A 23,284-nucleotide genomic window follows, 5' to 3' on the forward strand; every position below is an offset into this window, starting at 1 on the left:
CAGGGAACAATTAGGGAATATTTCTTGATCACTGGTAAGAAGCAGCAGGTCTTTGGAAATTTTGTTCTAATTTAGATCTTAAACATATTGAACTCTTCCTCTGCTTCTGAAAGCACAGTAAAGCTGGACATCCAAAGTACTTAGAATTATTTAACTTTAGTTTTTGCTGGTTCTGTCAGATGTTATCAAAATCATTTATATGTGTTTCATTTGTTGCCTCTTAGCATCAGGACTCTGTGGTTCAATTGAAAGAACACTGATTTCAGTTTCATAGCACCTGAGTTCAAATCTAACCTCTGGTCCTCTGTTTATTCATCTTTAGAATAAGGGAATTGAATGAGCCAACCTCTTAGATCATTTCCAGCTGTAAATCTTATTAGTCTGTATCAATTTCTTGTTTCAATTTATAATCTAATGACTTTTATTTAGGGGGAAAAACCCCTATATAGTCATAGTTTAGGTTTAAAAAGTTAAAGCTTTTAGGCCACTATAAACTGGCAGAGGGCATTAATGAAATAGTAAATGAGTTTGTTATTTTTTTAAGAAAATCTTAATTACAAACTAGGATAATAAAAGAAAATAAGTGAAGAAAAAAAAGCATCTCTTAGATATAAGCAGTATCAGCATACATTCAGGTTGATTCAATATTTTTCATTTAGTCTCCTCATATTTCTCAAATCTGTGCCTACATTCCAGCAATAAATGGCTTGTAGCTTTGTAGATTCCTATTTAATTTTGGATTCAGTCAGTCAGAAAACATTTATTAAACACTTGTTGTCTGCCAGGCCTTGACCTAAATGTGAGGGATAAGGAGAAAGGTCAAAAGTCTTTCTCCCAAGGAGCTCCCAGCCTAACAAATGAGACAGCATGAACACAACTGTGTACAAACCAGCTCCAGAGAGAATCAGCTGCAAGTCATCTGCAGAGGAAGGCACCAGAAGTAAAGGAGGAGGGGGCCACTTGTAGACAGTGAGCTTGTAGGGGAGACTCATGGGAAACCAGGAGGTAGAATGAGGCAAACATGGGGGGGTGGTCAAGGAGAATATCCAAAGTTGGGAGATTGAACATCATGGTCCAGGAATGCCTGATAGGCCAGGGTCACTGCATCCCTCAAGGGGTAAGAAGCCTAGAGAGGTAAAATGCCAAATAGAATTTTATCCTGGGTCCTAAAGGTGATAGGGAACCCATAGAGTTTATTGAAAAAGGGGAAGGAGGGGCGGCTAGGTGGCACAGTGAATAGAGCACCAGCCTTGGAGTCAGGCGTACCTGGGTTCAAATCCAACCTCAGACACTTAATAATTACCTAGCCATGTGGCCTTGGGCAAGCCACTTAACCCCATTGCCTTGAAAAATCCAAAAAAAAAAAAAAAAGTGAAGGAGTGACATGACCAGACCTGCAATTGAGAAAGATTCCTTGGACAGCTGATGTAGGGAGAGACTTTATGGCAGGGGAAACTCACCTTCAGTGATCCAGACTGCTGCAAGAAGCTAGGCCTGAGGTGATAAGGGCCTGTGGCATGGCAGTGGTGCTGTCAGGAGAGATAAAGACAAAATGGGCAGGCTTGAACTTGTCATCCACTTTTATTGTACAAACTGCCTGTTCATTGCTTCCATTTCACAGACTTTGATGATGAAAAGGATGACAAGGTCTGAATCATCTTTTATGTTTCTCCCAGGACCTTATCCCTAGTTTTGTGTTCAATAAGTTCAGGTTACCTGCAGAATGAATATTCTCAGTGATCAGTGAAGGAACTCTTGAAATATTTATTCGAAACATTTGGCTATCCATGATTTCCTCTAAATAAAGTTTATGGACCTGCAGTGATTGAAGTCAGTATTTCCATTTAGGATGTATGTTGGAGATGTAAATGTTTACTTTTGAAATTCATGTTTGGGGGGGCAGCTAGGTGGTGTGGTGGGTAAATCACCGGCCCTAAAGTCAGGAGTACCTGGGTTCAAATCCAGTCTCAGACACTTGATAATTACCTAGCTGTGTGGCCTTGGGCAAGCCACTTAACCCCATTTGCCTTGCAAAAACCTAAAAAAAAAAAGAAAATGAAATTCATGTTTGGTCTCTTAAAGATTTGCCCTCTTAAACCTTTTTTTAAAAATAATAGTTGTGTATTTGGACAATCTCTTCCATCATGGCTATGACCTGGAAAGACTTCTAATAGATATCAAATGGAAAAGCACATCGTTTTTGCCCTCTTAGTACTGGTGTGAATGATCTTTTCATTTGTCCATGAAGCTTTCATTAATTCTTAGGCATTATGTTTTGAATTTTCAGAGACCTTTCATACTGAAGAAGAAAAGGGGCCGTAAGCGTAGAAGGATCAATAGCAGTGTCACAACAGAGACAATTTCTGAAACTACAGAAGTGTTGAACGAGCCGTTTGATAACTCTGATGACGAGCGGCCAATGCCACAGCTGGAGCCTACCTGTGAACTAGAGGGTGAAGAAGATGACTTGAAACCTGCCATTAGAAAAGTCTTCCAGTTTCAATCTGGGAAACAAAGAAAAACTGAGGAAGAAGAGAAAGACAATCATTGCTTTAATAATGATGACCCTTGTAGGAGTAAGTAGAATTGGCTCTTTTGTTTAACAAAATCATAATGATTGAATTGTCGTGACTAATTGAAATCCAAGAAGTAGCGTCTTAAAGACTAAAAGACATTTATGAAACTGTATTTCTTCCACCTAAAACAAATGTCTGTCAAATTCTTTAAGACTTTACAGGGAATGGAGAGTTACAATAACTCGAACCATCTGACCATGCTTTTTTTATATTTTTTTTTTTGCATTGTGCTTCTCTAATCTGCTTTCTGCCAGTCTTCTATTCAACAATGTGCTGATACACTATTTAGAGCAAGCATTTTTCCTGTAGTATGTGATCACAGAGAACAAGAGGACTCCATTCATTTAACCTTTGGAATAATTTGATATATTGGTTCTTCCTCTCTCATATAACCATGCAGAAATATAACAGAAACAATTTTCCTAAATTGAGTTACAGAATCTCAGAGTGGAAAGTACATTAGAGGCCATCCAATCCAATCTACACCTGAATAATCATTTCTTCTGTAATGTCCCTGATGGTTTTATCCCACCCTCTCTTGATGATCTCTCAAGTGAGAAGGGAAAGACCTTGCTTTGGTCAAACTGGTCTAATTCAAAAGTGTTAATCATCTATAAACTAGAAATCTTGCTAAACACTACAATAAATATTGAGCCTCACTGACCACAAACAAATTTCTTTGGTGGAATGAGGCAAAGTTTGGGACCTCATATTCCTCCTTAAAAATCTGTGCATCAGGGGGCGGCTAAGTGGCACAGTGGATAAAGCACCGGCCCTGGAGTCAGGAGTACCTGGGTTCAAATCCGGTCTCAGACACTTAATAATTACCTAGCTGTGTGGCCTTGGGCAAGCCACTCAACCCCATTTGCCTTGCAAAAACCAAAAAAAAAAAAAAATCTGTGCATCAGTTTGTTTTTTAAAGCCTTGTGCTTTCAGGAAAACTGGTCCTCAGCAAAATTTACAAAGACATGGATTGAGCTCCTCAATAAGCACATTTTCACTGCCTTGACCATCAGGGCTGTGTTTATGAAGCAGTTGGGGGATAATGAGCATATCTCATTGCCCTCAAAAATGACAGGAATCATTCTGTTTCTTCTTTTTTTTAAGAAACTGGTTTTAAGATCAAAAGCACATCCTGCTTGCTTTCATAACCTGTTGACAATCTACTTTGCTGAGGAATAACCTGGGTCAGAGAGATAGATCATTTTCTTAAGAAACCTGAATGTATTTCCAGTACCTGACTTGCTGCTTCTCAGTGTCCTGTAAATCATCATGACTGTTTTCTGTGTGACTAGTATTATGCCTTTTCATTCTCATCTTTGTCCCAGTTGTCTTTAAAAATTTTTAGCGATCTTAGATTTCTGAATCTCATCTCCCCCTCCTCTACAAGTTATTTAAAGGGCTCACATTCTGTTTTGAAGAAGTAATGTTCCCACATTAGTTGATTTGGTTGTAATAGCAGCTAAGATTAAAAAATGGAATCCGATAACATCAGCATTGTTATTGCCCTCAAGTGCATAGAAATAAGAGTTTTTATAGACCTGAGATAATGATTAGTATAAGGTGTTTTTTTTAATATATTTGATGCTACAAAATGAACTATTTTACATCATTTATACATTCTTTCCATGTAGCCAATTTGAAAATAATACTTGCTGGGTAAGTCTACCTATAATCTTTTTATCATGCATATAAATGAAGAATTTTATCTGTCATGCTTTGGTTAAGGGGGAGACAGGAATATTCTGGCAAAGAAAATCTCTTTACCAAATGAATTAGTTTTTATTTTCCCTCACATTTTTCTTAAGTGAGCCCTTAAAAGAAAATGAAGCACAAGACAAAAACAGTAATAGTAATAATGACAATACTTAGGATTTACCTAGCATCTTCTATGTCTCAGGCATAGTGCTGATCACTTTACCTAGTATCTCCTTTCATCTTCACAACAGTCCTGGGAAGGAGATGCTATCATTATTTACATTGAGCAGATGAGGAAAATGAGGCAGGCAAGTGAAGAGACTTGCCTGCAGTTACACAGCTAGTAAGTGAAGTCAAATTTGAACCCATTATAACCTTCGATTTTAAGAAGATTTAGAAATTTGTTTTAAATATATCATGATCCGGGGCAGCTAGGTGGTGCAGTGCATAGAGCACTGGTCTTGGAGTCAGGAGTACCTGAGTTCAAATCCGGCCTCAGACATTTAATAATTACCTAGCTGTGTGGCCTTGGGCAAGCCACTTAACCCCATTGCCTTGCAAAAAACAAAAAACCTAAAATTAAATAAACAAACAAACAAACAAATAATTAAATAAATGAATGGATGAATAAATGAATAAATAAATCTTGATCAGAGTAGTAAGGTAATGAACCAAAATGATTAGCTCTATAAATAAACTATATTCTGGTGCCCTTGATAGTACTTTTGGCAGTAACTGATCCAGAGTATTGCTGGTAGAATTTCTGGTAAAAGAAACATTATATTATAGATGTTCAAGTATATGTAAAGATAATTTAATTCAATTTATAACATAAATGTAATAATTTTATGAAAAATTACATACAGATACATAAATGGATTTGATATACTTAGTTATTCACTAGTTTATTTCACTAACAATTTATGATAGGAAGAACATGTAGGTCATATTCATGACATTTGAGGTCATTTTAATTCAGTAAGTGTCAAAATCTAGAGTTTTATCTGTCTAAATTATCAATAGATTTATATTTATGAATGTCACTTTAAATAATTTAATGTAAAGAAATGGACTGTTAATTAAATCTTTATATGAGGGAGCTCTTGGAATTAATCACTCCATGGGTCTTATTCTGTATTTTAGAGGGGAAAAAATTTAAAAAGATAGAAGTTATGGTTTTCTTAGTAACCCTAAGCTTCCAAATGTAGTTCTCTGCAGTAGCAGTACGGATGAATTGGGTTGATAGAAATCTTTTAACTTCTATATTTCCTGGATTTTCATTTTAAAAATTGTCTTTTTAACACTGTAGTACTAGAGACTACTACAGTAGGGGTTGAAATGTCATTCTTTATGAATATTGCAGTTGTATATATTAACTACTGTAATGGTATCGATATTGCCCTTATTCCTTATGACAAAGAGAGAGTCAGAGGCAGAGAAAGACAGGAAGAGAGTGCAAAGAGAGTTTGTGCATATGCACTTAATGTAATGCTCTTGTCTTAGTTTTTTTTTTACTTGGTTTATATGAAAGTATTATTTACAAGTCTTTTTTAAAAATGTTTTAACTTTTAAATATTAAATTTAAAATCATGTTTTATTAATTAATTTGGAAAAAGAAGTTCAAGCTGTTAATGATTATGCCTTCTAAGACTCTTTTTTTTATATTTTTCCCTATTCTATTATCATAAAGACAACACAGATAATTCAAATAATTTAAAAGAAGACAGTGTAGACAATCCAGAATCTCTAAAGTGCAAACAAGGATGGCCAAAAGGAATGAGGCGTGGCCCATCTAAATGGAAGCAAAACAAAGACCGGAAGACTGGTTTTAAACTGAACTTATATACCCCACCTGAGACTCCCATGGAACCTGACTACCAAGTCACAGGAGAAGAGCAAAAAGAGCCCATTGAAGACAAACCAAGCCATGTTCCTGTTGTGACAGAGGAGGGGCTAAAAGAAACCAGTCAGCCTCTGCAGCCCCAGAGTGACCATGGAGGGGAGGCATCTGTGCCCTCCAGCCCAGAGAAGTTACCTTTTGAAAAATCTGAGAGTGATGTAATGAAGCCTGAGGAGGAGGAGGAGGAGGAAGAGGAAGGAGGAGCTGCAGAAAGAGACCCAGACATTGCTAAAAGTCAAGAAAGAGTCCAGGCAGAAACCTTTGTGAGAAAAGAGGATCCAGAGCATTTGGATGATCATGAAGAAGAGGAAGAAGAGGAGGAAGAACCTTCCCATAATGAAGATCATGATGCAGATGATGAAGATGACAGTCACATGGAAGTTACAGAAGCAGAAAAAGAGGAGCTCTCAGGAGAAGCCTTCAAAGCAGTGTTGGAGAACCAGGAGACTTTTTTAGACCTAAGTGTTCAAACTGGTCATTCAAACCAGGAAAACCTAATGGACTGCGGCCTTGACCTGGCAGCTCCACGTAGCAGTGAGCCTAAAGAGCTTCCTGCAGATACAGAAAGTGTGCCCGAGTCTGATGAGGGGCATCCAGAAAGACCCACAGAGAGTCGGGACCAAAAGAAGAGTGAAGATTTAAGCTCTGAGTTCAAAGAAGAAACTCCAGAAACCATGGAGATTGACTCTGAGACTGTCCAGGCAGTTCAGTCTTTGACCCAGGAAAACCCGGGCCAGGATGACACCTTTCAGGAGTGTACTGAAACCCAGGAGGCCTGTAGAAGCCTCCAGAACTATGCCCAAGCAGACCAAAGCCCGCAGATCGCCACTCTGGACGACTGCCCACAGTCCAACCACAGCAGCCCTGTCTCCTCTGTCCATTCCCATCCGAGTCAATCGGTTCGCTCTGTGAACAGTCCAAGTGTTCCTGCCTTGGAAAGTAGCTATGCTCAAATCAGCCCTGATCACAGTGCCATCTCCGTCCCGTCTCTGCAGAACATGGAGACGAGTCCCATGATGGACGTGCCCTCTGTTTCAGATCATTCGCAGCAGGTGGTGGACAGTGGGTTCAGTGACCTGGGGAGCATCGAGAGCACCACTGAAAACTATGAAAATCCTAGCAGCTATGATTCTTCCATGGGCAGTAGTATCTGTGCCAATAGCTCTTCCCAAAACAGCTGTTCCTATAGCAGCCTCACGTCCAGTAATCTGACCCAGAGTAGCTGTGCGGTCACTCAGCAAATGTCCAGTATGAATGGGAGCTGCAGCATGATGCAGCCAGCGAGCATCAGCTCTCCCCCTACTTGCAATGTCAAGTCTCCTCAAGGTTGTGTGGGGGAGAGACCCCCCAGCGGCAGCCAGCAGCTGCCCCCGTGCAGCCTGGCAGCCAACTTCACCCCCCCTATGCAGCTCGCCGACATCCCCGAGACAGGCGGCGGGAACCTTGGCTTATATGAGCGGATGGGCCAGAGCGAATTTGGGGCCGGGCATTACCCTCAGCCGTCAGCCACCTTCAGTCTTGCCAAACTGCAGCAGTTAACGAATACTCTTATTGATCATTCTTTGCCTTACAGCCATTCCGCTGCTGTAACTTCCTATGCAAACAGTGCCTCTTTGTCCACACCTTTAAGTAACACAGGGCTTGTCCAGCTTTCTCAGTCTCCTCATTCGGTCCCGGGGGGGCCCCAAGCACAAGCTACCATGACCCCGCCCCCCAATCTGACTCCTCCACCAATGAATTTGCCGCCACCTCTTTTGCAGCGGAACATGGCTGCCTCCAATATCGGCATCTCTCACACCCAAAGACTGCAAACTCAAATTGCCAGCAAGGGCCACGTGTCCATGAGAACCAAATCGGCATCTCTCCCCCCGGCCGCGGCGGCCCACCAGTCCCAACTCTATGGGCGTGCTTCCCAGACTGTAGCCATGCAGGGCCCTGCCAGGACTTTAACCATGCAGCGCGGAATGAACATGAGCGTGAACCTGATGCCGGCCCCCGCCTACAACGTCAACTCGGTGAACATGAACATGAACACACTGAACGCAATGAATGGGTACAGCATGTCCCAGCCCATGATGAACAGTGGCTACCATAGCAACCACAGCTACATGAACCAGACCCCCCAGTACCCTATGCAGATGCAGATGGGCATGATGGGAACCCAGCCATATGCACAGCAGCCCATGCAGACGCCACCCCATGGCAACATGATGTACACCGCACCTGGGCACCATGGCTACATGAACACCGGCATGTCCAAGCAGCCCCTCAACGGATCCTATATGAGAAGGTAGGCTTGGTGTGGAGCCGTGAAGCCCAGCCGGCGTCACCATTGGATCGATCTGCACAAAAGTCTTTGGAAAGTACGATTTCAAAACCAGCAATTGGTGTGAATGCAAAAACATTTGTTGGCACCATTTATTTAAAAAAAAAAAGCTGTATGCAGCAGAAAGCCTTATACACGCTGTTCTCCTTTGTTTCCTTTTCCTTTTTGTGGTACCTGTTTCTTTTTTGTTTTATATGAAGTTCTCTGCAAAGGAAGGCCTCTCTCTTTGGACTGCAGTGATATGGCAGCCACTTGATGTGCCTGCTCCCATGTCGACGAATAATGTGGATGTTCAGCCCCCAAATTATCTGTTCTAATGCTGACCCTTTAGCTTTTGTTCCCCCTTCTCCCCTTCAGCTCCATGTAAATGCCTTTAGCATTTCAGTTCTTGTATATTTTGTTGAAGGTGACCCTTCCGCATGCCGCTAAGGTCTTTGTTAGTGACAGTGCATTTCGTAGTACTGTACAAGTGTTGTGCTAACAGTAAGCCATTTCTTAAGTTTTTTGCCTTGATTAGGGTGCCCTAATTTGAGGGTTTAAAAAAACTATATTTTTGTTAATTATAAAACTGTAAAAAGCTCTAAAAGCTGTTCACATTTTGTTAGTTGAAAGGGTTTTATTGCTAAATGTTTGATGTAAAGTTAAGACCCTTTCCCATTTTGGTGACAGATTTCTTTGGGGAAAAAAAGGCAGCTTTCTGTTTTATAAATGCAGACTTCTGTTTATGGAATGAAGCATATCTCAGTGTTTATCTGTCAAGTTTTGAAACATTTCATATATGTCCAAATACTTGGCAGCATTTTAAAAAAAAGTGAATTTGGTGTAAAGTTGCTATTTTATGGAAATGCCTCTAACTTTACATTTTCATTCCATCTGTAGATTTTTCTATCTTTATAAAATATTGGAGTTATTTTTTAAGGAAAAATAGAGCAGTAGCTTGTGAATAGCCCAAACTAAGCTTACAAATCGCATGTAAAAAAGCAAAAAGTTATTTGTGTCTGTTTATATTGCTTCCTTTTTTGTAGCCTTTGTACCTGTACAGGGTGACTGTAAGGGCCAAGCAGAAGAGGCGTTAATCCATGTATAAAATAGGAGCCAGCGACACTCTTGTATTTATCTGTTCTCTTTTTAGTCAGTCACTTCAAAAAGAAAAAAAAAAGCTGTACATTTTAACATAAAATAAATTATGATGAGCCATTTTTAGCCTCTTGTGTCTTGTCATATTATGATGATTAACAGAAAATGACCAACTGAGCTGTATTGTTTGTTACATCTCTGTAGCTTAAACACTGCCTTCATCTCAGAACACATACACATTTGGGGAAAATAAGTTATTTAGCATAAATTTTGGAGTTCTGGGTTGTTGAGGGTTTTTTGTTTTTTTAAATACCACTAAATAAAAGTAATATCTAATAAAAGCGTGACAATACCAAATATCTATTTAATAAATTAATTTATATGAATTTTAATGCTTTTCATGAAAGAAGTTTATTTTATGCTAGTGCATACATTCTGTATGCCAGTCATTGTCTTTAAAATAAAGTTACTTTGTTTTCTTTCTTTTTGACTTTGATCTTCATTTGCAAAGGAAACTTGTAGAAATATACAACTTACAAATGTCTCCATTCACACAGCCATCATAAATACACTCACAGCAATGTCATTTTAACAATTCACAAAAACTTGTACAAAAATGCAGCTGATTTGGGGATTGCATCCTTGAAAAGGAAGAATTTTTAAAGAACTTGTTGAAATTGTCACTATGGAAAGTTTTTTATTCAAGACTCCAAAATACTGATGACTGACAGCAATAGAATAAAAGCAAAGAGCATTTCGTGTAATTAGCACAAAGAAAGTTCTTGTAAACTATATATAAATTAGACTTCTTCTAGAAACCAGTTGAGATTAATTAGGGATTTAGATCCTATTAACTAGCCCATTAAACACACTCAAAATTGACAACTTCATAGTTTGCATTAATTATCATTACCGTTCCTTCAAAGTATTTCATCAGATTTATTCTTGTTAAGTGACTATACTTAAAATTTCACTGTTTTTCAAAAAATTACCAGACACTATACATAGATAGAAAAGCAAAATATAAAAAATAAAATGAGGGGCGGCTAGGTGGTGCAGTGGATAGAGCACCAGCCCTGGAGTCAGGAGTACCTGAGTTCAAATCCAGCCTCAGACACATAATAATTACCAAGACACTTAACCCCATTTGCCTTGCAAAAACCTAAAAAACATAAAAATAAAATGGGCAGCATATAATTCATTTATTTAGCAAACATTCAACCACCCATTTTGATGAAGTGGATCTATGCCTCATCCTTAACAGCTTTTGTATTTTAATCAGACCTCTTAGGTTCACTCCATTCAGTCATTATATGAAATCTTTGTGAATGTAATGTTTCCATCAGCCTCTATAGACAGCATGCTGACCGCAAGAGTATTGTTTAAGGAAGGCGATATTAGATCACTCGCTGGTATCTCCTTCATACATACTTATAGTCACGTGCTACCTGCTGGTCTCTCCAAATTCCTTGGGAAAAATCATTAAGACTTAAATACATCCAGACTGAGGAGCCAAGCAGTGTGCAATTTGATTTTGTGAGCATTTGAAAATGCTACATTAAATTTTATTAGAAAAATGCAGCTAAATATATTTAAACAAGTCATGTGCTGACTTTTTAAGAAGCTCAAGTTGCTCTGCTAGCAGAGAAACCCACTTTCATCTCTATACTTTCAACTTCTTAGACACCTTTTAGCAGTATTTTTGAATTCATGTTCAGAGGTTTTACTTCAGGTGAGGAACACTGGTTGGAAGACTTCAAATAGAGAAGAAGTTAAGAATGAAATTAACTTTTTTTTTGCAAGGCAATGGGGTTAAGTGGCTTGCCCAAGGTCACACAGCTAGGTAATTATTGTCTGAGGCTGGATTTGAACTCAGGTCCTCCTGACTCCAGGGCTGGTCTTTATCCACTGTGCCACCTAGCTGCCCCCAAAATTAACTTTTAAAAAATGAATTTAACTTCATGACCTTGGTGAGGAAATCTGATCATAAAAAAAATTAATTTCTAGGGAAGATTAACTGTAAGACAAGAAGCTGCTTCATTAGCTCCAAAAAACATTTGAATATTTTATCTCTCACCCTAATGGGTTTGAGATAACCTTGATTAATTCAAGGTGCCTGACTCAGTCCTTGAGTCTTGAAAGAGCTGCTGATCCACTGGCTAAGATTATGTAGAAGACATATCAGAAAAGCAAATATACCACCACTTCTTCCCCCCCACACACTCCCCAAAGAAATGAACAATCTAATAGAACAGTCTAAAGGCCATTGAGTTTGATTTTTGATTCCTGGTAAAATTTCTTAAACATATCATTAAGAAATGGTTGGGAAACATCTAGAAAGGGGAATTAGGACTAGTTTGGCTTCAGTCAAGAATAGGTTGTGATTTCATTTTTTTTTTCAGGATTACTAAACTAGTAAATGAAGAAGCTCATTTTGGCAAAGTCTTTGATAAAATGAGAAATAGATAATTCAAAAGTCATCATGGCAGGAGTGCCCTCGTATGATACATGTGTCTCATTTGAAGACAACACCTCAATGAGAGATGATTCGGATGATTAAGAGTCAGAATCCAAAAGCCTCTGGACATGCTAGAGCAAAGAGCTGAATCTAATGATTTCAAAAAAGCTAAATAACCTTTGGCTACAAAAAAAAAATCAAATTAACAAGTATAAGATTGGGATGGTATTTGTTAGACTATAATTGTTCTGAAAAAGATCTGGAGGTCTTAGTGGACTGTGTTTTTAACATGAGACCATTGTTTGATGTGGCAGCCAAGAAAAATCTGACCTCAGACTGCATTAAGAGAAACAACTTCCAGGAATGGTGAGATAATCCCATTATACTCTCCCCTTGTCAGATCTCATCAGGAGTACTGTCTTCAAATCTAGGCACCCCACTTTAAGAAAGACATTGATAAGGTGGAGAGTGTCTGGCTAGGGAGTAACCAAGAAGGTAAATGGTCTTGAGTTCATGTCATATGACGGTAGATGAAGGAACTGGACATGTTTAGACAGGAGAAGAAAACACTGAGATGAGGCATAACTAAGAGTATAAAGCTCTTAACACTTGCAGGAATTAGGTTTGTTCTCTTCAGCTGCAGAATCAGAAGTAGTTGATGGGAAAAAAAGAGACCAGTTTAGGAGATGACAGGGGAAAAAAATTGCTAACCATCAGAGCTGAACAAAAATGGAGTGACCAACTTAAAGATCACTAAGTTCCTTCTCAGTAGAGGCTAGTCACTGGCTTGCTGGGTATGTCATACTGGGAAATTCAGCTCTATTGTGTTCTCCAAGTCTCATTTGCTAAGTAAGTTTTATCTCTGTGAAATTGTTTTTGTATCAATGATTGGTGTTATCTTCTAAACAAAAGCATATGTTTTATTAGAAAATTTATACACAAGAAGTCTTCGGTGAAGTGTAGGAAGTCACCATAAATTATTTCTATTTGGGAATTTTTTTTTTTTAGTGATTTAAAAATAAAAAGCCACAGATGGGTGTTTGGAGTCACAGTTATCTAATCCATGTCTGCATATTGCCATTGAAATATAATCCTATTATGGTGAGATTGCTGGAATTTTTGAAAAAGATTTGGATTCAGATAGAACCTCTCATAGTTCCTACTTGTGTGACCCTGAGCAATTTGCTTTATGTCCAATTTAAGATCATTGAATTTAGAACCCAGAGAACTCAGGGCTAGTAGAACCCAGCCAAGATGGACATGAAAGCTCAATTTCCTTCCTTTTTCCTTTCTTTTACAAGTTACTTAAGTAAAAATCATTTTTTGTTTGTAAAATTAGCTCTCAAATGAGCTCTCATCTTGAGAGAGCTCAAGGCTAATAGAACCCTGCCCCCAAAAATCATTTTAATAATAGCACTTGTAAGGATGGCAAAGCACATCACAAATATTTCATCCCCACAACAGTTCTTCAAGGGAGGTGATATTCTTTTATCCCCATCTTATAAATGAGAAAACCGAGGCAGAAAGAGGTTAAGTGACTTACTCAGAGTCACAGGATTTCAACTCAGGTCTTCCTGACTATAGGTATATAGTACTGTGATACTACCATAAATTTTACAGTTGAGATTACCTGTTTTCTTCACAACAGCTAGTAAAAAGTGGATAATGCCATTTTATGAGGATTTTTAAGTTCATTGAAGTTCTGTGACTTCTTCTGTGGTCACATAACTGGCAAATGGCAATTCAACCATAACTTAGATCTTTTTCCTTTAAGTCTAGTGCCCTTTTTAACCCAATCACTTTAATTCTGTTTAGGATTGTTATGTCATTAAAGTGTTTGAGGTTATTTTTCCTTTCCCAGGACTGATTTCCATTTTAACTTATCCTGACCTTATCTGTTTAATAATTTGATATTTCATCATCAGTTAAAAGTTTGATTCTTTTTTCTCTTTAGTCATTCTTATAAGGTTATCATGTATTTATCCAGTTATTCCCATGCCCACCAGTATTTGACATTTTAGTCAGCATTTTCCCTTTTAGTTCATGTAAGAGTTGTTTGTTTATTGTTCATTTCATTATGATGTTTGTTGTGACCTTTTAACAGAGTAATTTCCATTTTAAAAATTCTTTTAGGGGCGGCTAGGTGGCCCAGTGGATAGAGCACGGCCCTGGAGTCAGGAGGACCTGAGTTTAAATCTGGCCTCAGACACTTAATAATTACCTAGCTGTATGGCCTTGGGCAAGACACTTAACCCCACTGTCTTGAAAAAACTTTAAAAAGAAATTCTTTTAACCAGTATTCACATAGAATCATAGGTGATATTAACCCTTTTGATAAAAAAAACAACAGCTAAATTCTATGTGCCCTCCTCTTTGGTGAGACAATTTTTCTTCATCAGGTTAGGCTCTTCTTTGGGAGAACAGACTATAAATCAGGTCTTTATTGGTTTTTCTCCTGCTAAGAACCAACCAACTGCAAAGGTCTGCCCCAAAGTCCCAAGGATGGACTTGACTGTATAGAAGTTCAATCCAAACCCCATCATCAGGAACTCATTTTATTCTTGGCTACATTCTCACTGTTTCAGAAAAGGTCCCGTTTCTTCCCAAGATTTTTCCCAATCTTTTATCATTTTAATTGTTATCATAGGGTAAACTTTCTCCCACATGTTTTGTCTCTATTCTCAGTATATGATGTCCCAGATGGCGTCTCTCATTGTGCTCCAAGTTAATATCCCTCATATCTGTTATCAGCTGCAATGTCACTATTGCTATATTTTCTCCAGAAAGAAAACTGACTAGCACTTAAACATTCTGAGTCCATTTACTTAATATTAAGATGGTTTTATTGTTTACTGAACCGTAGTTATCATTTGCGGTATAGTCACTTCTTACAAAAGACAAGCCAGCTCTTTTGATTGATTCCTTTCATTGCAGTTATATTCAGAGTTCCAGAAGTCCTTCCCACCCTTTATTTTCTTCTAAGTTTGTAGGTCCAAGGTCAAAAGATTAAACATTTCATTTTCCAATCTTTAGGTGGTAGTTCTCAGGTCGTCAGCCAAAATTTTTAATCTCAAATCTATTTGTGCCTCATTAAATGAAGCTTTTGGGGTTCGTGGTTGAGGAGACCTTCCTCTAATTCCTTTAGATTTTGGTAATTTCTTCAATATTTAGAATTCCTCATTATAACTTCTAGCCAATATCGAAAAATAGGTTATATCTGCCTTGCAGTTGAGAGCAGTCTTTGAATAAAAAAGGACAGTAAAATTTTAATTATACCACCCCCAAGTGGCTCATTATTAGTAAAACTAATTATATATATATATATGTACATATATATATATATATATATGTATGTATTATACAATGCTTTAAGTTTTACAAAGTACCTTCCTCACAAAAAACTCTGGAATAGTTAGTGTTAAGGATTGCCTCCAGTTCATAGATGAGACAGAGAACTTCTATGAAAAATATTCTTTTTATTTTTAATATTTTATTTTCCCAGTTACAGGTAAAAACGATTTTTAACGTTTGTTTTTAAAAATTTGGATTCAAAATTCTTCCCCCCCACTGAGAAAAGAAGGCAAGCGCTTTGATGGAAAGAGATGGAAAACATATCCATATTAGCTATTTTGCAAAAGAAAACAGACTAAAAAGGAAAAAAATTTTAGAGTATGCTTAGATTTGCATTTAGACTCCATCAGTTCTCTTTCTGGAGGCAGGTAGCACTTTTCATCATGAGTCCTTTGGTATTGTCTTCGATCGTTGTGTTGCTGAGAATAGCTAATTGATCGGCCTACAATATTGCTGTTTCTATGTACCCTGTTCTGGTTCTGCTCACTTCATTTTGCAACAATTATGAAATCTTAGGAGAGATATTTTTGCTAGAGTATTGAAAAGTTAAAGATGAAAGAAATGGAAATTTACCTCTCAGGTTGAGTGAGGCATAACTCAGGATTAGAACTCAAGTTTCGGATAAAATTTTAATTTTTGTAGTTTTTCATTTGTCTCTGACTTTTCATGACCCCAGTTGGGGTTTTCTTGACAAAGATAGTGGAGTGGTTTGCCATTCCCTTCTCTAGCTATTTTTCAGATGAAGAAACATGCAAAAAAGGGTGAAGTGACTTACCCAGGGTCACACACAGCTAATAATAACTGAAACCAGATATGAGCTTACATCTTCCTGGCTCCAGACCCAAATGCTCTTTCTTCTATACCACCTGGCTGCCCCTGCAATTAATTTTAACCCTAATTTCAAAACTCCTATTTTAATAGAACACATGTTTAAGAGAAGCAGTATAGTAAAATGGGAAAAGTAAATAGAGATTTAGGTAGTTACTATGACACCAGTTTAGCTATCTGACCTTGTGCAAATTACATGCTTTATCCCTCAGTTTCCTCATCTGTTAAGTAAAAAAGTTAGATCCATTGCAGCTCTAATATTCTAGAATTCCACCCAGGAGACGGGAAAAAGATCTCCAAAACAAAAGTAAATAAAAGAACTGGCAGATGGTCCCTGTTCTTGCTTTTGTTCTGCTCTGACCCTTTCAAACTCATCTGTTCTTTGTAACTGGAGAGAGCTTGAGTAAGCTTGGGTATTTGTGTCAGGGCTATCAGATTAGGAAGCTAGGTTGTAAATTCTAGAAACAGCCGTTTCACACATGGATCAGCCTGTTCAGGTAATCGCTCCCCAAAGATAGCATTACTAAATGCTGGGGTAAGCCTCGAACAGATCCTGGGTGGCCCAGCGTGAGATGATGAAAGGACTCTCTTATGGAAAGGGAATAAGGAACAATCCAGAGGAGGTGATGTGTTAACATGACACTCTTGTAACATACCCTTAATGCCATAAACCTACTTTTTGGTGGCTATAAAATTTGTGTTGTTAAAACGATGGCCCATTTGAAAATGTGCCTTTCCTCCAAGACAGGACCAAAGGTGGAGATCGTAGCATCCCCACCTCCCCGTTACAGGCTGATCTATGTTTGACTCAAGCACTACATGATCATCTGCAACCAATTCTACTCTCAAATCCTTTTCCTTTTCCTCTGCTGGGAAACAAAGTACTAGACCTTAAAGGGTAGCAGCTTAGGGACTATAGGTTTTATATGATCCCCTAATATGCTCTGTAATACTCCCTGTGATGCTCAAAGCTATTCCAGAGAAATAATGGCTTATTTCCTTGTTTTCCTTCATGCCAAAGAACTTTAAGGGACTGTTGAGTTTTTCTTGTCTTTTAAAAAATATTTTTCTCCACCGCCAAGTATTTTGGGGCAACTGTGTGTGTGTGAATGGAGTCTTCAAGCCTTAGATTTCTTTCTCTTCCAAGTTCTCTTCTTCATTAGACTGAGCATTCCGTCTCTGGAGGAGCAGCTGTTTGTCCAGGTCCCGGAGCTGTTTGAGGAATCCACGATTGGGTAGAATGCAACGATTCTTAGAGACTTGTTTAATGGCATCCACCACCGTCATATTCCTGTAAATCATCAGGTATGCCAAGACCAAGGTGGCTGAGCGACTCCGGCCCATAGCACAGTGAACCAGAATCTTATCTGCAGAAAGATAAGAGAAGAGGGAAAAGCCACATGTATCAGAAAACGAGAAAAAGAACCTTGCAAATAAACCCTTTCTCTTGTCTCCCTAATAGCTTCTACGTTAGGGTTCCCACACTACTATGCTAGGAAAAATTATCAATCAATCAATATTAATCACCAATTACATGCCAGACACTAAGTCAAAACCAAAACAACCCCTGCTCTCAAGAGCACATAGTCCATTGGAGACCCTAGTAAGAATTTTTTTTTTTAGTTTTTGCAAGGCAAATGAGATTAAGTGGCTTACCCAAGGCCACACAGCTAGGTAATTATTAAGTGTTGGAGGTTGGATTTGAACTCAGGTCCTCCGGACTCCAGGGCAGGTGCTCTATCCACTTCGCCACCTAGCCTCCCCTAGCAAGAACATCTTTCATGGAAATCTAAGCCTATAAATGAAGATGTTAAGCCAGATCTCCCAAGTCCCTGAAGGTTCTCTCCAATTCTAAGAAGAACCAGGCAAAGAAATTCAACTGATGAGCTCAAATCTATTACCTTCCCTGGCAAAACCATTCAAAATCAATTTTTTTTTTAGGTTTTTTGCTAGGCAATGGGGTTGGGTGGCTTGCCCAAGGCCACACAGCTAGGTAATAAGTGTCTGAGGTCAGATTTGGACTCGGGTCCTCCTGACTCCAGGGCCAGTGCTCTATCCACTGGGCCATCTAACTGCCCCCTCAAAATCAATTTTTAAAAGTGTATACCATGGGTCATAATTGTGGCATGTAGAGAAAATATTGCTTTAAGGTCAGAAGACTTAAACTCAGATCCCACTTCTAATGCTTACTCTGAGACCTTGGGAAAGTCACTTGACCCCTGGCCTCAGTGTTTTCTCATTTGCAAAATGAGTGAAGTAGACAAGTGGAAATTCATGAAATTCTTCAGACCTCTTGAGTGGTGTGCAGGGGCCATCTCTGACCAGCTCACAAAAGGAGATTGTTAGTTTTCATCATGAGCATTTAGACCTCAGAAATCAGCAAATACTACAAATCAGAGCTTGATTGTTTTGTTGATTGTCTATAGACTTAAAGCAATGGAGAAGAAAAGCAGTTAATAATTGCAGATTACATTTTAAAGTGTGTCATCTTTACTTTTGGGGGAAAGAACTAATCATTAAACATTTCCCAGAATATGTTTCCTCATGGTCCCATGATGGGTAATATTCAAATGGTGGGTCAATGGATTTATTGATATATATTTAAGACTTCATTCTATAAATACTTCTGTGTGAGTATATGTGTGTGTGTGTATTTATAGGGTATTTCACACACACACATATATATATGGAGAGACTCAGACACACACACAGGGAGGGAGAGGGAGAGAGAGAGACAGACAGACAGAGAGAGACAGAGAGATCAATATATATATCTAGATATTTGGCACCCACTGAGAAAAGTTTTCTTGTATCCAACCCACGAACTATCCGATTCCCTTCTAGGAAGCTCCTTCAAAAGGGCCTATATTAGCCCCTCAAACTAACCAACTTCTGCCAAAATAAACTTCTTCCAAGAGACCAGTTTCTTATTCTATTACCAACCCAGCCAAATCTATTTTATGCTTTTCTTCTAGGAATTTCTATGCTCAGGAAGGAGGCCAAATTATTCCTAGCTAATAATGCTTTGATTCAGGGGACTCAGGGTCAGACTCCAGGGTCTAGTTCTCTATATGGGCCCCAAAACTGGGGCTGATAAGCCCAGCTCCAAAGATGAGTCACTTCAGTTTCCCTCTTGAGCCCCCAGATTGTTCCAGGGGCCCCTGATAACTGGAGTGCCTCTTCCTTTCGTGGAAAAAAAAAAGGGTAATTCTTTTGGTCATGACCCAATATTTGAAACAGATGAAAACTGCTGTTCATTTAGCCCTACTAATAAGAGCTCTGAGCATAGAAAGGAGTGGCAGGGGGACCCACAGGGAGGAGAGGAAGAAAACCTTAAACATTGGACCCTGCAGCTGATCTTTGTTTTGGAGTGAAAGGGATTAGGGTGATCCTCTGCTGTTTGCTGTGTTGATCTCTTGGGACCAAGAGGCCTGTCTCCTCAGGAGCCCAAGGTCCAAGGACTTTTTTTGGGCGGGGGAAACAGCTCTTTCTCTTCCCTCCCCATCCCCACTCCACATTTTATTGGTCTCAGAACAATCAGGTGGAGGCAGCATAGTATAGTTGAAATAGTCCCGAACCGAGACGGAGATTGTAGCGCCAGTCGTGAATTCTGTAACCTTTTCGTTACTGAGCTATTGGAAAGATTCAAAGAGTATATATAAAGCATATTGTAAGTTGATAAGCACTGAGAGAGAGACAGAGACAAAGATAGACAGAAAGACAGAGACAGAGACAGACAAGAGAGACAGATACACATCCCTGATCTCTAAGCCTCTTCCAGAGAATTGTCTACTTCACCCCAAAATTAGGTTGAGGCAATGATTTCCCCTTTTTTTCCCCCAAAGGGCACTTGATTGGTCAGAGATCTTACAAGATTCTGCATAATTTAGGTGCCAGATGAGCCTTTAGAAAGATTCTAACCCTTTTAGGTTTAATGCCATAATGGGTCTAAATGAAATATTTTGCTTCAGGACTAATCTCAGTGGTGAGTTTCTTCCCTTTTTTAAACTGAAAAGCCTCTGCCTCTTCTCCATTTCTGTATACCACCAACCAAAGTAAAGTAACTTGGGAGGTGGTCTCCATGGGGTTGCTCCCAGAATCTATGTATGATGACTGAGAATTTTTATCAGTGACTCAGATAAAGATACAGACCCAGTACACTGTATGACAAGAATCAGTCAGGATACCCCAAAAAAGAAAGGAAAGAAATCTTGAAAGGCCAGAGCATTGGGTTCAATCTAATGAGACTCTGTTTCCAGCAGGGAAAAGACTGCGGCAGCGGTGGCAGTAGGGGCCTAGGTTCCAGCCAACTCTCTGTGTGACCTGGATCATGTCCTTTTGTTTCAGTTCCTTATCTATCAGAAGTAAATGAATTTCTTGTTCATTTGTGGGATTCTCCTAAGTGATTTTTGTTATCTAGGCTACCTGACTAGTGAGATATACCAAACGTGGACTTTTAGGATGGGCGTAATAGGACCTGAACACATCATTCCAGACTTTCCGAATCCGGAAGCTGTTGAGTCTAAAGCCATCTTGTCAACCCAGGGCCTTCTGAATCTGGACTAAAGTGATATGATCTGGACATCCCATGCATGCATGCTTATGACAATCCCAAAAATAAGTGAGCAAGACCACATATTCATTGCAGAGCCTGTGGGCAAGCCGGCAGATGAAGAACAGTACAGAGACCAGAAACAACATGGACAGCCACAAAGGATGTGAAAATCTAAGGGGGAGAAAAATGCCTTGCTTTTTCGATATATCATCCATCAACCCTTGTTGCATCAAGAGAATATTAATAAATGGTGAAGGATCCCTAGCTGAGGGAGCCAAGCAAGGGCCTCTGCATAACCCTAGAGCTGGGGAGCAGGAACCTCATCATCAGAGTATAATTAGCAGACAATACCAAGGAGTAAATACAAAATAGGTAACTACAGAGAGGGCGAATTTGTAAGCAAAGAAATCATGCTGACTTTGATCCAGAAACATCATTAAGTCTCACTCTCAGGGTTCCAGCAAGCTGATCTAATCTCCTGACCTGTCCTGTGCCAGATGTCTTGTCTGACCTGCCCACATCCTTCCACTTCCCCTCTTCCATCATGGAGATGCCCGAAGCCATCTACCCCTTTGCTCCTTAGAGTCTGGACAATGCTGATACTACACCACATCTCTCTCCTACCCCCACCCAACTCTGTCCTAAGCTGCCATAGGGTGGAGTCTCTTGATAGGCCATTGCTCTTTCTATATACAAATGACCTTTAATATGGGCTTGCTCCCCATGGGTACTTGTGAGTTTAGGGCAGATTCTGAATTTCTTTCCTTTAGACAGGCTTTTAAAATTTTTTATTCTCTTTTAATTTTTCATTCTAATGCCTAATATCATATTTTATATCTGAGATAACATGGTATAAGTTTTAGGGGACTGATTCCATAATCAAGAAACCCTGGGTTCCAGTCCTTTCTCTGATACAAACTGGATGTGTGATATTGGACAAAACATTTACTCTCTCTACGTCCTAGACAACTCTCTCAGACTAAAATTTACAGAATGGCTGTAGAAGGAATTTCCTCATCGATAGTGTGCTTTACCAAATGAAGCCACGGATTCAGTCAACAAATAAAGGCTAGCATGTAGCTCTTCAGTTAATGTGCATACACTAACAAGCATATAACCACACTTTACATACTTAACAACATCTGATACACTTTGGAAAAGTCCAGGGATCAAACATTTTTTGAGCAACAGACTTGGAGTCTGAAGATTCTCTTTCTATAACTCTGAACCTATCACTTAAAACCCTCAGAATCTCAATTTCCTCATCTGTAAAAGAAGAGAAATGATTCTTTTACTCTATTATTTTTACAAGACAGTGGGGTTCTTGCCCAAGGCCACACAGCTAGGTAATTATTAAGTGTCTGAGACTGGATTTGAACTCAGGTCCTCCTGACTCCAGAATCCATGCTCTATCTTCTGTAACACCTAGCTGCCCCTGGGAAATGATTCTTGACATACCTCACTGCATGCTTGTGACGTAGAAAGTTGTTTTGCAACCTTAAACTACTCTACAGTTACTCTGATTTCATTTTGACTTGTCCAAATGAGAAATTTGATTCTGTCTGCTCTTTTTTTTGGGGGGGGGGGGAGGGAGGCAATGGGGTTAAGTGGCTTGCCCAAGGCTACACAGCTAGGTAATTATTAAGTGTCTGAGTCCAAATTTGAACTCAGGTCCTCCTGACTGCAGGGCCAGTGCTCTATCTACTGCACCACCTAGCCGTCCCAATTCCTTCTACTCTTAAGGAAATTCATTGTAATATGCAACCACTTTCCAGGTTTTTATCTTAATGTCCACAAGCTTGTTTCTGTTTTGTTTTTTAAACATATTTTGATAGCTTTATTTTGAAATAGCTAGGTCTTTTTTTTTTTTGAAACACAGGCTTGGAGGTTGATTCCAAATTTATCATAACACTCATAGATACCCTGATGTCTTTGCCTGGGTTAACATCTATGGTAAAGCATCCTTTGGGATCAACTTCCAAGTCTGTGTTTTAAAAAGATTGTTATTAGCATCCTGAAGAAACCTTCCCCAGATCTCATCATGTGCACCAAATATTCTTTAGTTCATTTCCCTTCTCAGCCAATTTTCTTAGAAAAGCTTAGGATGTCCTTTCATTCTCTTCTGGCTTCTAACCTCATCATCCAAAGAAAACTCTTCTTTCCAAAGTTACCGGGGATCTCTTAACTGCAAAATCTGATGGCTTTTTCTTAGTTACTCATCTCTCTTGACCTCTCTGCAGCATCTGGCACCAATGAACACCCTCTTCCCTCCTGCTTACTCACTCTTTCTCTAGGTTTTCATCTATATTGTCCTCCTATCTACTGAACCAATCCTTTCTGGTCTCCTTTGCTGAGTCTTCATTCATGCCATACCTACTAATTGTGGCTGTTTCCAAGGATCTGTCCTATGTTCTCTTTTCTCTCTCATATTGGTGAACTCATAAACTATCATGGATTTAAAAAAAAACTTTCATGGATTTCATTATCATCTCTATGTAGATAATGCCCACATCTA

The 23,284-nt window shown here is 39.1% G+C and overlaps 2 protein-coding genes across 10 annotated transcripts in view; one reads left to right on the forward strand and one right to left on the reverse strand.

The window, feature by feature from the left end:
• KAT6B (lysine acetyltransferase 6B) overlaps positions 1–15,290 on the forward strand; it is a 219,849-nt gene extending 204,559 nt beyond the window's left edge. For 3 of the 7 annotated variants that reach the window (XM_074232877.1, XM_074232878.1, XM_074232876.1), the window contains 2 exons: positions 2,288–2,576; positions 5,965–15,280. In XM_074232877.1, coding sequence (XP_074088978.1) covers positions 2,288–2,576; positions 5,965–8,468 — 2,793 coding nt within the window. In that variant the 3' untranslated portion in view covers positions 8,469–15,280. Of the gene's footprint in view, positions 1–2,287; positions 2,577–5,964 lie in introns of all 7 variants that reach the window. The other 4 variants (XM_074232880.1, XM_074232881.1, XM_074232879.1 and 1 more) reach the window with 3 other exon arrangements.
• The window catches only part of DUSP29 (dual specificity phosphatase 29), a 67,147-nt gene continuing 57,739 nt past the window's right edge, over positions 13,877–23,284 (reverse strand). For 2 of the 3 annotated variants that reach the window (XM_074232891.1, XM_074232890.1), the window contains exon 5: positions 13,878–17,581. In XM_074232891.1, coding sequence (XP_074088992.1) covers positions 17,340–17,581 — 242 coding nt within the window. In that variant the 3' untranslated portion in view covers positions 13,878–17,339. Of the gene's footprint in view, positions 17,582–23,284 lie in introns of all 3 variants that reach the window. The other variant, XM_074232892.1, reaches the window with a different exon arrangement.

Source organism: Macrotis lagotis, chromosome 4 (genome assembly GCF_037893015.1).
Source record: "Macrotis lagotis isolate mMagLag1 chromosome 4, bilby.v1.9.chrom.fasta, whole genome shotgun sequence".
NCBI classification, from domain to species: Eukaryota; Metazoa; Chordata; class Mammalia; order Peramelemorphia; family Peramelidae; genus Macrotis; species Macrotis lagotis.